At 32.7% G+C, this 13,109-nt stretch overlaps 1 protein-coding gene across 1 annotated transcript in view; it reads right to left on the minus strand.

Annotated features, from left to right (window-relative positions):
* STRN3 (striatin 3) overlaps window positions 1-13,109 on the minus strand; it is a 127,160-nt gene that overhangs the window by 19,679 nt on the left and 94,372 nt on the right. Inside the window, exons 8-9 of the mRNA XM_057542693.1 lie at window positions 9,184-9,294; window positions 286-423 (exon numbers count right to left, since the gene is read on the minus strand). Coding sequence (XP_057398676.1) covers window positions 286-423; window positions 9,184-9,294 — 249 coding nt within the window. The remainder of the gene's footprint in view (window positions 1-285; window positions 424-9,183; window positions 9,295-13,109) is intronic.

Raw genomic sequence — 13,109 nt, forward strand, 5'->3', positions numbered from 1 at the left:
TACTAGATCTGTAAGCTAAAGTCACAGTTCAGAAAGGTACTTGGAAATGATATATGAAACAACTCCACCTAACATCAAAAACAAACAAAAAAATTATAAAGACGCAGAAGCCAAAAATTTCAAAATCTCTTAGGACAATTACACCAAGAGCTTGCCCAACACCTTCTCTGAAGATCATATAAACTGATCATTTTAAAATAGCAGCAAGTTTATAATATTAAGGAGATGTGATTTGGAATTAATGTCTTCTGCAATGTAAATAAACATGATAGCTAAATTTTGTACCTTCCTCTGCTCTTGCACCTTCATGATCAGTTCTAGTAGAGGCTGACCTAGACTGATTTATGATTCCTGAAGGGATGAGGGGCAGCTCATCATCTCCCAGATCAGCTATCAGGTCGTAGAGTTTTGTCCTGTTGACCCCTGTAAATTAATGTCAGCAGTAGAGGTTCATGTAACAGCTACCGCTTGACTTGCTAGCAGCCTTAAAAACCTACTTACTAACAAAACAGGCTATTTTTAAGAAGTTCCAGTTATAAAAATCTCCAATACTCAAAGATGTCTTCAATTTTCCATACCAACCCCCCCAAATAAATAATTTAAATATTTAAGATATTCACTAGTTCTGTGGAGATACATATATACATAAAATTGAGTCTTCTGTCACACAACCAAAATTCTAAGCTCACAGACACAGAAGGTACCATTAAAACAAAAAATTTTGGTGTTTAAGTTACCATTTAACAGTGTAAAGAATAAAACATGAGTTTTTCCAACTTAATCCATTATTTTAAAACATTAACAAAGAAATTAGTACAAATGATCTTTATGAGGGTGCAACAAACAGTTAACTTTCCCTGTGTTTATGTGGATATTTTCCTGCCATATTCACACAAACATGTCATTAACAAATCAACTCCAATTTTCCTCAAAATGTTTTTTCACTTTTCCCAAATTTGAAAAACCTGATTTACCCATGAGCTCTCTTAGTTTCTCATCATAGTATAAAAAGTCAACATTGTCATTGGCCATAAGTTTAAGGAGAGAATTTCAGCTGTTGCATGGATAATTCAGGCCCAAATATGCAAAACTCAGTAGCATCTACAGTACTGTGGGATCTCTTTAACTGTGAAATTCAGAAATGACAGGAGAATCATTTCTCTTATGTATTTTGGAAGAAAATAGTTTCAAGAATGTCAGAAAAAATAATTTGAAAAGACAAAAGAAAATGCTTTATAGTCAATATAAAGTAAAAACAATTAAAATAGGCAAATCCAAGGCCACACTTTATGACCTTATTTACTAATGTCAACATTAATGGACTAATTAGACTACATAATTATTAAATTTCACTATGGCTATGAGAATATTAGTAATTCTATAGGAACTATCATTCATTTATGCATCCCTAACAGAATGCCAGATAGTGAGATTATAAGGCTTAATGGAAATAGGTGGAATCTTATACATTTATTAACTCTGTTTCACAGTAATCCCTAACTTCTTAGAAATGCTTAAGCAACTCTACTGTATGCAAAATGTCAAGCAGTCTGAATTTCCTAAAGTAATTATAATGGAGAAACTCATTTATTATCTGAGGATTTTCCCCCTGACAATGAAGTGACTGTAAACAAATTCTCTAATAAATGAAAAACTGCCAACTGGAAGTCTAACCATCAGTGAAATTCAACATGAAAGAAGATGAATGTTATCCTTTCTCACAAAACAGCTCTCCTTTATAACTTTCCCACTTATGAGTACCAACATCATTGACTTGATTTCTGTTCTTAAAATTCTGCAACCACATCTTTTTTTTTTTTTTTAATTTATATTTTTGGCTGTGTTGGGTCTTCATTGCTGCTCGCAGGCTTTCTCTAGTTGCGGCGAGCAGGGGCTACTCTTTGTTGCAGTGTGCGAGCTTCTCATTGTGGTGGCTTCTCTTGTTGCGGAGCATGGGCTCTAGGCAAGTGGGCTTCAGTAGTTGTGGCACACGGGCTTCGGTAGTTGTGACACGCAGGCTCAGTAATTGTGGCTCGCGGGCTCTATAGTGCAGGGAAGCCCTGCAACCACATCTTAAGAATTCCTTTTCAACTTATAAATGAAGAGAGGGGGGAGATTTGTTTTTAAATAGAATCCTCCTTTAAAGTATTCTTCAGGGACTTCCCTGGTGGCACAGAGGTTAAGAATTCATCTGCCAATGCAGGGGACATGGGTTCGATCACTGGTCCGGGAAGATCCTACATGCTGCAGAGCAACTAAGCCTGCACGTCACAACTACTGAAGCCTGCGCACCCTAGAGCCCGCAAGCCACAACTACTGAGCCCACGCGTCACAACTACTAAAGCCCGTGCGCTCTAGGACCTGTGTGCCACAACTACTGAGCCTGTGCGCCTAGAGCCTGTGCTCCGCAGCAAGAGAAGCCACCGCAACGAGAAGCCCGTGCACTGCAACAAAGAGTAGCCCCTGCTCACCGCAACTAGAAAAAGCCCGCGCACAGCAACGAAGACCCAATGCAGCCAAAAGTAAATTTGAAAAATTAAAAATAAATAAAACATATTATAAAAAAAAGTATTCTTCAGATTAATCTCTTTCTTGCTATTGACTTTATTCTAGTCAAAGCTTTCATTCTTATGAATTACTGCAGACGGTTCCTAATTGGTTTTCCTCTCTCCCAGCTCCATTTGTCTTTAATCAAATTTGAATACTACAGCTAGATTAGTTTTCCAAAATTATCACATTTATCATATCACTCCTTACTCTGAAACCACAAACAGCACTTCAACACTCTTTCAATCAAAGCTAACTAAAATCTTGTACTTAACCCTGTATGTGCTTCATATGTGCTGATCCTATTTTCCTACCCAATCTCATCTTTTAGTGCTCCACAATACAAATCTCCCTAATTTTCAAATCAGAGCAGTTTCCCTATAGTATCAATATTCACCAAGGTTCTTTCTACCATATTTTGTCATATCTGTCCTTACCTATCCCTTAGAAAGGTGAGAATACTTCCTGCACATACTTCCATCTCCTCTGTGAGCCTTTGTCAATCTTTCCCTGCTCACTCTTATCATACTTATGTATACCATAAATTTGACTTTGTTAGATATTACTTATAATTTCATCATATGATAGCTAAATATAATAAAGACAAGAAAAAGTTTTATCATTACAGGTAAGTCATATCTTCCTGAACACATGGACTGGGAAATATGGAAGAAAAGGAAAGCAGGAGACAACATGAAAGTTAATTAATGTTCAAACTGAGGATCCCAAATTATATAATTATTACTTTTTTTGGCTTGCATACTATAGCCAAACATTAGTTTCTGTTTGGCACAGTGGCAAGTTTAGGAAAGATGGAATGTCCCTGCTTTAATTCTAGTTTCTCAAAAACTGCTAAAAGATGAAGGCAGATTTCTTAACCAGATGTAACAGTCCTATCTAGCACCTACTTTGTAGAACATCTTTCAACTAACTACATTTAATGCTCCTTCATTCTCTTTCTAAATCTATCCTGTATTCTAAATACAGTAATTGTAATGAAATGCAATTTCAAATAAAAAATTTGAAATCTAATTAGCAATGAGAAAATTGTAATCATATTAGTGTAATAGAATGTTATACATAACATTATAAAAATATTAAAGGGCATAAATGAAGACTCATTAAGTGTTAATTAAACAAAAGTTGATTCTCAATTATTACTCTGATCTATAGAAGAAATACTTTTTCGAATTATAACACCAAGAAAAACTGTTCTTTTACCACTATGAATAATAAAACAACCCATCTACCTCTTAACCACGACCATCAAGTCTATAGAAATGCACAATCATCTAAACAGATTCTAGGAAAACAAAAAACAGTATGCCATGTATACGCCAAACTATGGACTGACAACTGCTGTGTTAAGTGTTTTTAAATTTACACTCACAAACATACACACTCATGACATGAAATCTATCTTTCCATTACTCTATTATTGTAAGTAAAACAGTAATTTTTTTTTTTTACTGAATCTACTGTTTTCCCTTTCTCAATCTACTGTTCTCCCTTTGTTAATCAGCCTTATATTCTGAAGTGAAACCAAATGTTTAGCAGGCAATCTGGAAAAGATAAGTTTATTTTAGAATAAGGTTTAGTTATGTCATGTTTGCTTGATCTGTTGTATTTTCTGACTATCATCTTAATTAAAAGAAAGCTCTGACATGACAAATGTCATCTTAAAAAAAATGACATCACAATATTAAGGAAAAAAGTTTAGCTGCAAAGTGATTCTGCAGTTTAAAAATGTGTCCTGAAAGAGCATCAAAATATTTTCTCCCCTTTGTCAAAATACCTAAGTTATTTTTTTGGGGGAGAAAAAAGAGAAAGAAACCTGAGTGGAAGAGTGGTCTGTTTTAGAAGTGTGAAATTGAAGCCAGAAATATAAAACAACTGCATTTCTTAGCTGAAAATAATATACCTTAACTATGAAACAACTGTTCGTCTTTGATTTGATGCAAGAAAGAGAATAGTGAACAGTTTTATGGACTCTCTCCAAAACAGAAGCAGGTTAATCATCACAGTCATTTTATAGTATGTGCTAAGGTGCTTTTATAGGCTTACTGAAAGTTATTGCTACAAAATAATAATTTCACCTTAAATGTTCTAAAATGCCTAATATATAGATGATTGGACTTAAGTCACAATTTACAAAAATATTGCATTCCCGTTTGACAGTATGTCATCCTGAATCTGGAATAGCAAATGACAAACACTAATATGAAACTTTTTTTAAAGAAGGAAAACTAGAAAATGATCCAGGGATGCTCATTTATATGTGAATCTTTGAAACAGAAATCTTTTGAAGAAAGGACATGAAATAATCTAATCTTCTTTATAAGCCTCAATTTTATAAGTATAAAATAGCATAGGAATAACAATAAGCAAGAATAAGACTATCTATTAAAGGAAAACATATTACAATCCACAATTTAAACTTTCCACGTTGAAAAACCGAAACAAATACCAAAGTCTTAAAAGATTTTTACCCTCCTCCTTCATATTCTAAATAAAGGTTCCAAATTTCAGATGCTTTACCCTTACTTCAGTTGCTATACACAGTGTGATTTTTGTTATTGATTTACATGTTTTTACTGAGACATAAAATACTGCAAAAAAGGAGACCACAGAAAGCTAGAAAAATCCTATCAGACCAAGATATTAACAAAAGATTAATTCAGAACCCTCCCACTCCCTTTCCCAATTACAGAAAGCTTAGAAATTATTTAAAGATTACAGAAAACAAGAGTTTTAGATTAGATAATAGTATTATATCACTTAATTCCCTGATTTTCATCATTGTATTGTGGTCATATAGGAGAATGTGTATGCACTAAGGTATCTAAGGAGCAATATGTCTACTACTTACTCAGTTTTCTGAACTGTTCAAAATAATAAAGGTACATATTTAAAGAGAGAAGGGATAAAGCAAATGTAGTAAAATGTTAACATTTAAAGAAACTGTGAAAGTGCATGGAATTCTTTACACTATTTTCTTGCAACTTTTCCTTAAGTTTGAAGTTATGTCAAAATAAAAAGTTACAAGGAAAAGGAAGCTTAACCCTTCTGAAGCTTGAGACCAAAATAACTGTATCAAGTCTCTTTAGTTTCATGGTGTTGACTCTTAGAAATGCTAATAGAAAAAGTAAGAAAAAGAAAAAGAAAATTAATACTGAATTGTATCTACAGTCCAAGGCAAGGATGTCACTTTTATTTTCTTTTGCCTTAGGTGGGAAAAAAGAAGGGTGAAATGGAGTGAACAAACTGCAAGATAAACATTAGCTTCCTGGCTCTTGATTTTAGAAGTCTTTCCATTTTTAAGAGTCAAATCATGGTTGAGTCTTTACAAAGTTAAAAAGTTGGCATTCTCACCACTTTTTTTCCCATTAAAAAAAAAAAAGGCATTTAGATTGGATTATATCTGATTTCACATGGTAAAGTTAGCAAATAATTTTCTTCCCTTTAAGAAGCTGGAAAAAACTCTGTAGAAACTTAGTGCTATGATCCAACAGGTGTGATTCATTCACATTTTGGAATAAAGAAAAAAAAGAAAAGGCTAAAGCTTATGAATTATTCTAACTTATACAAAGCCACATCTGTGAAAATATCAGAAGAAAACCCAACAAAAATAGATAATAAGAATGCTAAGGAAATTCATGAATTATCTTTTCATGTAAAATTGTATCTTAGCATTAACATGATGTTCTACCTGGATTAAGACCTAAGTTTATTATCCATCAATTAAAAAAAAAATTTATTTCCATGGCAGGGATTCAGAGCCAACATTTTCAAAGTGAACTCTATATTCAAGAGCAAAAAGTTTTTATTTAGCTAATTCACAAAGGAAGTGTAAAGAGAAACATAATTTATTATTTCCTAATTATTCACTCCTGAGACACTGTTGGAAACCTCATCTTTATATCTACATACATGGGTAAACTTAAAAGCACTGGTGTTTATAAAAACAGTAAAAATGAGAAACAATCTGAAGGATTAACTAATGGAGGCTAATATTAATTAATATTCATAGTCATCTAAATAAAATATAATTTTAGTGGTTACATAGTATTGCATTTTGTGGATTTAACCTATTAAATCCACAAAATGCAATACTATGTAACCACTAAAATTATATTTTATTTAGATGACTATGAATATTAAGAAAAAATGAGTTAAAAACAATATAATATTCTTGTTGGAAATTGTTAAAGGAGGTTTATGTATAAAGACATTTAGAAAAAGTTGGAAGAATATATGCCAAATATTAATCTCTGAGTTGTAGGACTGAAGGTGATTTTTACTTTTTCGTGTCTCTACATACTACTTGTATTGTTTGAATCATAAGCATGTGCTATTTTTATGGCTATATAAAGTTAGTTCTTTTTTTTTTTTTTTTGAGAATTTTTTTGATTTTGAGATACAAAATCAAAATTAAAGGGGACTGGTTGAATAACACAGTACACATTTTGGTAATAAAATCGTATTGAGACATGAGAACCTCAGGGCATGGCTCTGAGGTCTCCAGCTCCTGATTTAATCACAGTAGTTCTCTTTCATCCATTTCACATATTAGGTTCTGCAATATTCTGCTTGACAACAGGGTAGCTTGGTATAAAGAAATTGGAAAACGTTATACAGTGGAATATTTATTGACATGAAATGGTATTTTCTGTGAACTGTTAGCTAAGTAGGCAAATAACAAAACTGTGCATATTATGATCCTACTAAAGAAAACTAATTAAATTAAAATTTTATGGGGATTTTAGACCTTAGTTTCAGTTCATCTGTTTCTAATAGTTCTTAATTAAACAGGTATTTTTTTCAATAAAAAATTTTTTAGAAAAATGTAAAACGCACAAATAAAAAACCTTAAGTTGACTTATATCTTCTTTCTAAACCTCAAAAAGGTACAGGCATATCTTGGATATACTGAGGGTTTAGTTCCAGGCCATTGCAATAAAGCAAATATCACAATAAAGCGAGTCACATGAATTTTCTGGTTTCCTGGTGCATATAAAAGCTATGTGTACACTATACTGTACTGTATTAAGTGTGCAACAGAATTATGTCTCTAAAAAATGTACATACTTTAATTTAAAATACTCTATTGCTAAAAAAAATGCAGGGTTGCCACAAATCTTCAATTTGCAAAAAAAAAAAAAAAAATGTGTATAGATCTAAACACATTCTATCAGGGAAAAAATGGGGTATCTATATTTTAAATTAAAAGCAACACTACCTAGCATTTTCTTAAGAAATCTTCAGCAGGTAAGTCAGTCTATGAATAACATACAGAAAATAAGTAATCTAATATTCAAATAAACTACTTTATTTCTTTAAAAAAAAGATCTAAACCCTAAAATTCTAATGTCATTGTGTCTGTATTAAAATGGTCAATCATGCAAAAGTACTTTTATACTCAACATGCAATAATTATATAGGTTAAGTGATGTTAGAGTTGAACACAGTCCCTGCCCAGCATTAAATATTTTTAAATACTGTAAGCAGTTCAACATAAAATATGAAACTTCTTAGAGAACAGTTTTTTTATTCACATGCAATAACATAAATAAGCATAAGGTTATAAAAGTGCACAACACATAAAATCCCCCAAATTCCTTATTTACCTCCACAATAAATTAAACCATTCAAAAGCTGCTTCACTGAAGGAAACTTACACCCTTTTCCACTGCAACTGCCATTTCATAAATTAATATATTTGTCACCAGAGAAAGGAATATGAAAGAATGCCTATATGGTTTTTGCCATTGAAATCTACTGTTTTCTCCTACACACAGTCAAAAAATTTAGACTGGCAGGATTCAATGGCCAGTTCAAAATAAAGTTCCCCAATAATAAACTTCAGTTTCTCCATTTAATACTCATAGGTCTGAAGATGATTTTCATACGGCTGTTCTTAAGCTTGATTCACAAAATGGAAATGAATTACTTCTTTGAGATGTGCTGTAGCTAAATTTATACTTTTACAATACATTGGTCAGGATATTAACAGTGAAAAATACACTGAGGCACCCAAAGACACTCAGCTATTGACCAAACAAACCCTACTGCTACCACTACCCTCTCCCTCTGGCCTTACTCCATCAGAGTAGCCAAGAAAATACTACCTAGGAGAGCTTTTTTTTTGCTACTGTTGTTGTTTGTGGTTGGATTAAGGCCAGAAAGCACAAACTATGGAAAGGGCTTTCCTATTCACTGTATTTTGGAATTCTCAAACTAAGAAATGTAACCTGGACATGAGCTGGTTATAGCAGTAATATCCTATGTATCAACAATACAGAAATTTATACTTTCTTCCTTTTGAACAGATTTCTATTATTTTCCATCCCAAGGCCAATATTCCTTACAGTTTGGTAAACTTTTTAAAGCTTAAAATACAGACAAAAACCTTGAAATCTTTCCTTCATCCTTACCCACATATTTAAAATGATTTCCCACTTGATCAATAACACAACCTAAATTATATTCAAATAAATTTCAATTATACAACAGACAAAGTTTAAAGTTAGTTGCCCCCTTTATGAAACAAAAAGAAGTAGACAAAAAATCAGAACTGAAGATTTTTTTTTTTCTCGAAGATTGGTATACAAAAATTATAATAGAATCTGCACTTACTCTTTACCCCTTTCTTCCCCTTTCGTTCCTTCTTGTACTGTTCCTTCAGTTTACTTATTAGTCCCTGGTCTACATCCCAAACCTCAGTAGTTGGGGAGAGGTCATCTTTATCTACATGCAGCATATTATTAAAAGAAAAAAAATCAGCAGTTGGCAATGCAAGCTCTTGGCAGTAAACTGTTATAACTTTATAAAATAATAAAAATGTACTAATAGCATATATTCAAAGTACTTTAAAGGTGCAGTCTCAGTTTTGGTATTCACAACTCAAACTCTAAAAGCTCACCTAATAAGTTTCTAAACATTTAATACCACTAACAAAAGTTAAATGGTGCTTCATTTCTATGAATCACAAATTTGAAGGTTATTATTCTTTCAATAACTGATATTCTTACAATGGACTGACATTAGAAATCTAATGTTATACAAAAATAGATCACTGCATCTTTATAAAAATGTTAATAAAAAATTATTCAGCCAGCATCATAAAAGCAAATGAATGAATTACATGCGAACTACTCATAAAAGTGCAAGCTAGAAAGGTCAGTGCCGTTTTATTGATGAAAATATTCATGCACCTTCTGTCACATTGATTCTGCATGCACAAAATAACTGTACTAATGGAGAGGCATTCTAGTCCTATATAATACATACATATATTCCAAACTACAATGTCTCGAATAATCCATACAAAGCATTCAGAGAATCCCACCTCTGCCCCCACCCCACCCAAACAGTTCAACATCTCATTACCTTCTTCCATTGGTCTACAACTAAGATTAGCAAAAAAAAACAAAAAAACAAAACTCAAATTCCACTGAAGAACTTTTTAAGAGTTGATATTTTTAGGGTAAGATAAAAGCAGTGACAAGTATGGAGAAGTGAAAACATACATTGCTGTACATCTGCTAAGGATGATACTTCAGCTATTTTAGGTGAATAAACAAATCCGTATTTGTTTTAAGTAAATACTTGTGCCTAGAATAAATTTACCCTATAGTAAACTAAAGGAAAAACGGCATTAAAAAGAAGCAGAATAAAAATACGTCTATTCGAATTATTTTAGGCATTAAAGGCTTTTCCATCCTTTAAGTTTTAAACTTACTGTTTAAGTTGAAAGCTGTTATTAGGAAGTTTAACATTTTGTTAAAGAACAACTAAGAGTTTATTTAACCCTGTTATTAAATAAAAATTATACCAAAACACATAGGCTAAGTCAATCAAGAAGACTGACATAAGAGGAAGATTTTAGAGAAAACATACTTTAAAAATTTTTGTTAACTCATTATATTCTGGCTTACAAGCCTTATAAACTCCCTAGGACTCATTGATTGCATCTATGCAGTGGACATAAAAAAAGCCTTTTTTCCTTATAGATAGTTGTATGTAGTAAACATAAAAAACTCTCATATTTAAATGGTACACAGGGAAATTCCCTGGCAGTCCATTGGTTAGGACTCGGTGCTTTCACTGCCGGGGCCCAGGTTCGATCCCTGGTTGAAGAACCACAATCCCGCAAGCCAAAGGTACATAGAAATTCAATTTACTGTACCTTGAGCTTTTCCTACTATAATTGTCATCACTTTCTCACTTATGGTACTATGATCTTAGGTAGTCAATATGCAAAAAGCTAAATCCAAAAATTTGCTAACTTGAATTACCTGAAACTAGGTTGATCAAGCCTGAAATTTACACATTGTTGTCAAATCTGCAAACTGTAATACTGTTTGTAATAGAGTTGTAATAATGATTTAAAGAGAAAATGCACTTCTCATGTACTCTAATCATGAAAACAATGCTATATCAGGAATCCGTTCTGTCACTTTATCAAATACTCTAAGAAAAAATGTGATCTAAAGAATTAATCGGGCTTCCCTGGTGGTGCAGTGGTTGAGAGTCTGCCTGCCAATGCAGGGGACACGGGTTCGAGCCCTGGTCTGGGAAGATCCCACATGCCACGGAGCAACTAGGCCCGTGAGCCACAACTACTGAGCCTGCGCGTCTGGAGCCTGTGCTCCGCAACAAGAGAGGCCGAGATAGTGAAGAGGCCCGCGCACCGCGATGAAGAGTGGCCCCCGCTTGCCGCAGCTGGAGGAAGCCCTCGCACAGAAGCGAAGACCCAACACAGCCAAAAATAAATATAATAAATAAATAAAAAAAAAAAAAAAAAAAGAATTAATCGCTTGTACTCAGCTTAATAAAACTAACAATTCTTATTTTTAAAAGTGACAAACGGACACATTTTGAGCAAACTTTGCTAAACCTCATAGAAACAACAACAAAAAATTTAAGTGGTATATACTTTACACAGGAAGTTAGATCAAACAGTAAAGTTTAATAAGTTTTTTAAAAGACCTCTGTAGAAAAATAAAGCTGTGAATAGCTCTAACTGGAGTAGCAACGGGTAGTGAAGTGAAAAAGCAAAGGGAATTAAAAAGGATAAGCTTAAGAAAAATACAAATACTATTTGCAAGGTAACCTCAAATCTAGAAAACAAAGGTAAACTTAAGGCAGTGCAAAGAAAAGGTTGGTGAATGCATATGTGCACAAACATCCTGAAACTTGCCTGGTAGGTAACAGCTGATTTGATATTACTTATAAGAAATAGTTAAGAGCAAAAGGGAAGAAGCAGCATAATCTTCTACATATTAATTGTTTTTAAAAAATCTAGGGGGGAAAAAAAAAACCAAGAAATGAGGTTGAATTTTGTTTAAAAGAAAACACAAATATGCACAAAAAAAATGACCCTTGACAACTCAAAACCACAAAGGCCTAAAATTTTGTCATGGTGATTCTAACTACCAAAGCAAAGGAATTATACAAATCTACTTAATATAGCATAAATTGGTAACTAACTTTAGGCAAATATTCAGTACTTTATTCATTATATTTAAATACAAACATTTGGTATTTTGTAGTCCTATATATTCTACAGACCACAGTTTCAAAGTGTAGGAGACAATAACTAAATAACCTTAAAACGCCTAGTCTCCATGAGAGAAATACCGAAATTAGAAATGCTCACTAATATTTCTAATTATGCCAAGAAGTAAAAACTACTAAAATTAAACCCAGACTACCTAATGTAGATGACAGAAGAAAAAGATTTAAAAGCTTTCTAAAAGCAGTGGTTTCATAGGATAAAAGGATTCAAAATTAGGTACCCGAGTAGACTGCTAGTATACAAAATAAAAAATATCATAGATTATCCAATGTGGGTGAATATTGGGATGTTTCATTATGACAAACTATTTACTTTAAAAAACAACAACAACAACAACTGTGTCCTTTACCCAGTAATTTAAATCTGAAAAGCATCACCTTCCCATTTGTAAGTAAATTCAAATTTTAAGTAAATGAATTAAATAAATATAAAGGGGTATTTGTATATCCAGCCTCTTTGTTTTGAAAAAAACTGAGTATGACACCTGTTGAGTAAAAATGATAAATTCAAAATCAATGCATAGATCCTTTGATAGTTTTCATTTCTTAAGGAAAGAAACTATTTGAACCATTTTGTTCTTAACAGAGTCCTTTCCTTCTCAAGAGCTTAAAATGCTTTAAAGGTGTTTTAGACTTGTCCGGAAGGAAGAGACTTTGTCGGTTACTTCCAATTACACAAGAAGATTCAGGTCACTCTCAAATATTTGTAAAAGTAAACAAAGTATCGACACTTGTCATTCACACTAATTAGGTCCTCTCTTGAAACTCTGCTCTATAGTCAGAAGTCTATGGACAGAAGGACCAATCAACTGCACATAATATAGTACTTTTATTATAGAAATAATGCCATTTTATACAAATTACATTCCTGAAATTTCTATATATTCTTCTGATGGACAGTTAAACTTCCAGCAATTTTAGGTGAAGAAAATAAGAATGGATATGTGCCAAGATTTAGCTATACAGATGTTTGAAAACTGCTT

This window comes from Balaenoptera acutorostrata, chromosome 3, assembly GCF_949987535.1.
Source record: "Balaenoptera acutorostrata chromosome 3, mBalAcu1.1, whole genome shotgun sequence".
In the NCBI taxonomy this organism is placed as follows: Eukaryota; Metazoa; Chordata; class Mammalia; order Artiodactyla; family Balaenopteridae; genus Balaenoptera; species Balaenoptera acutorostrata.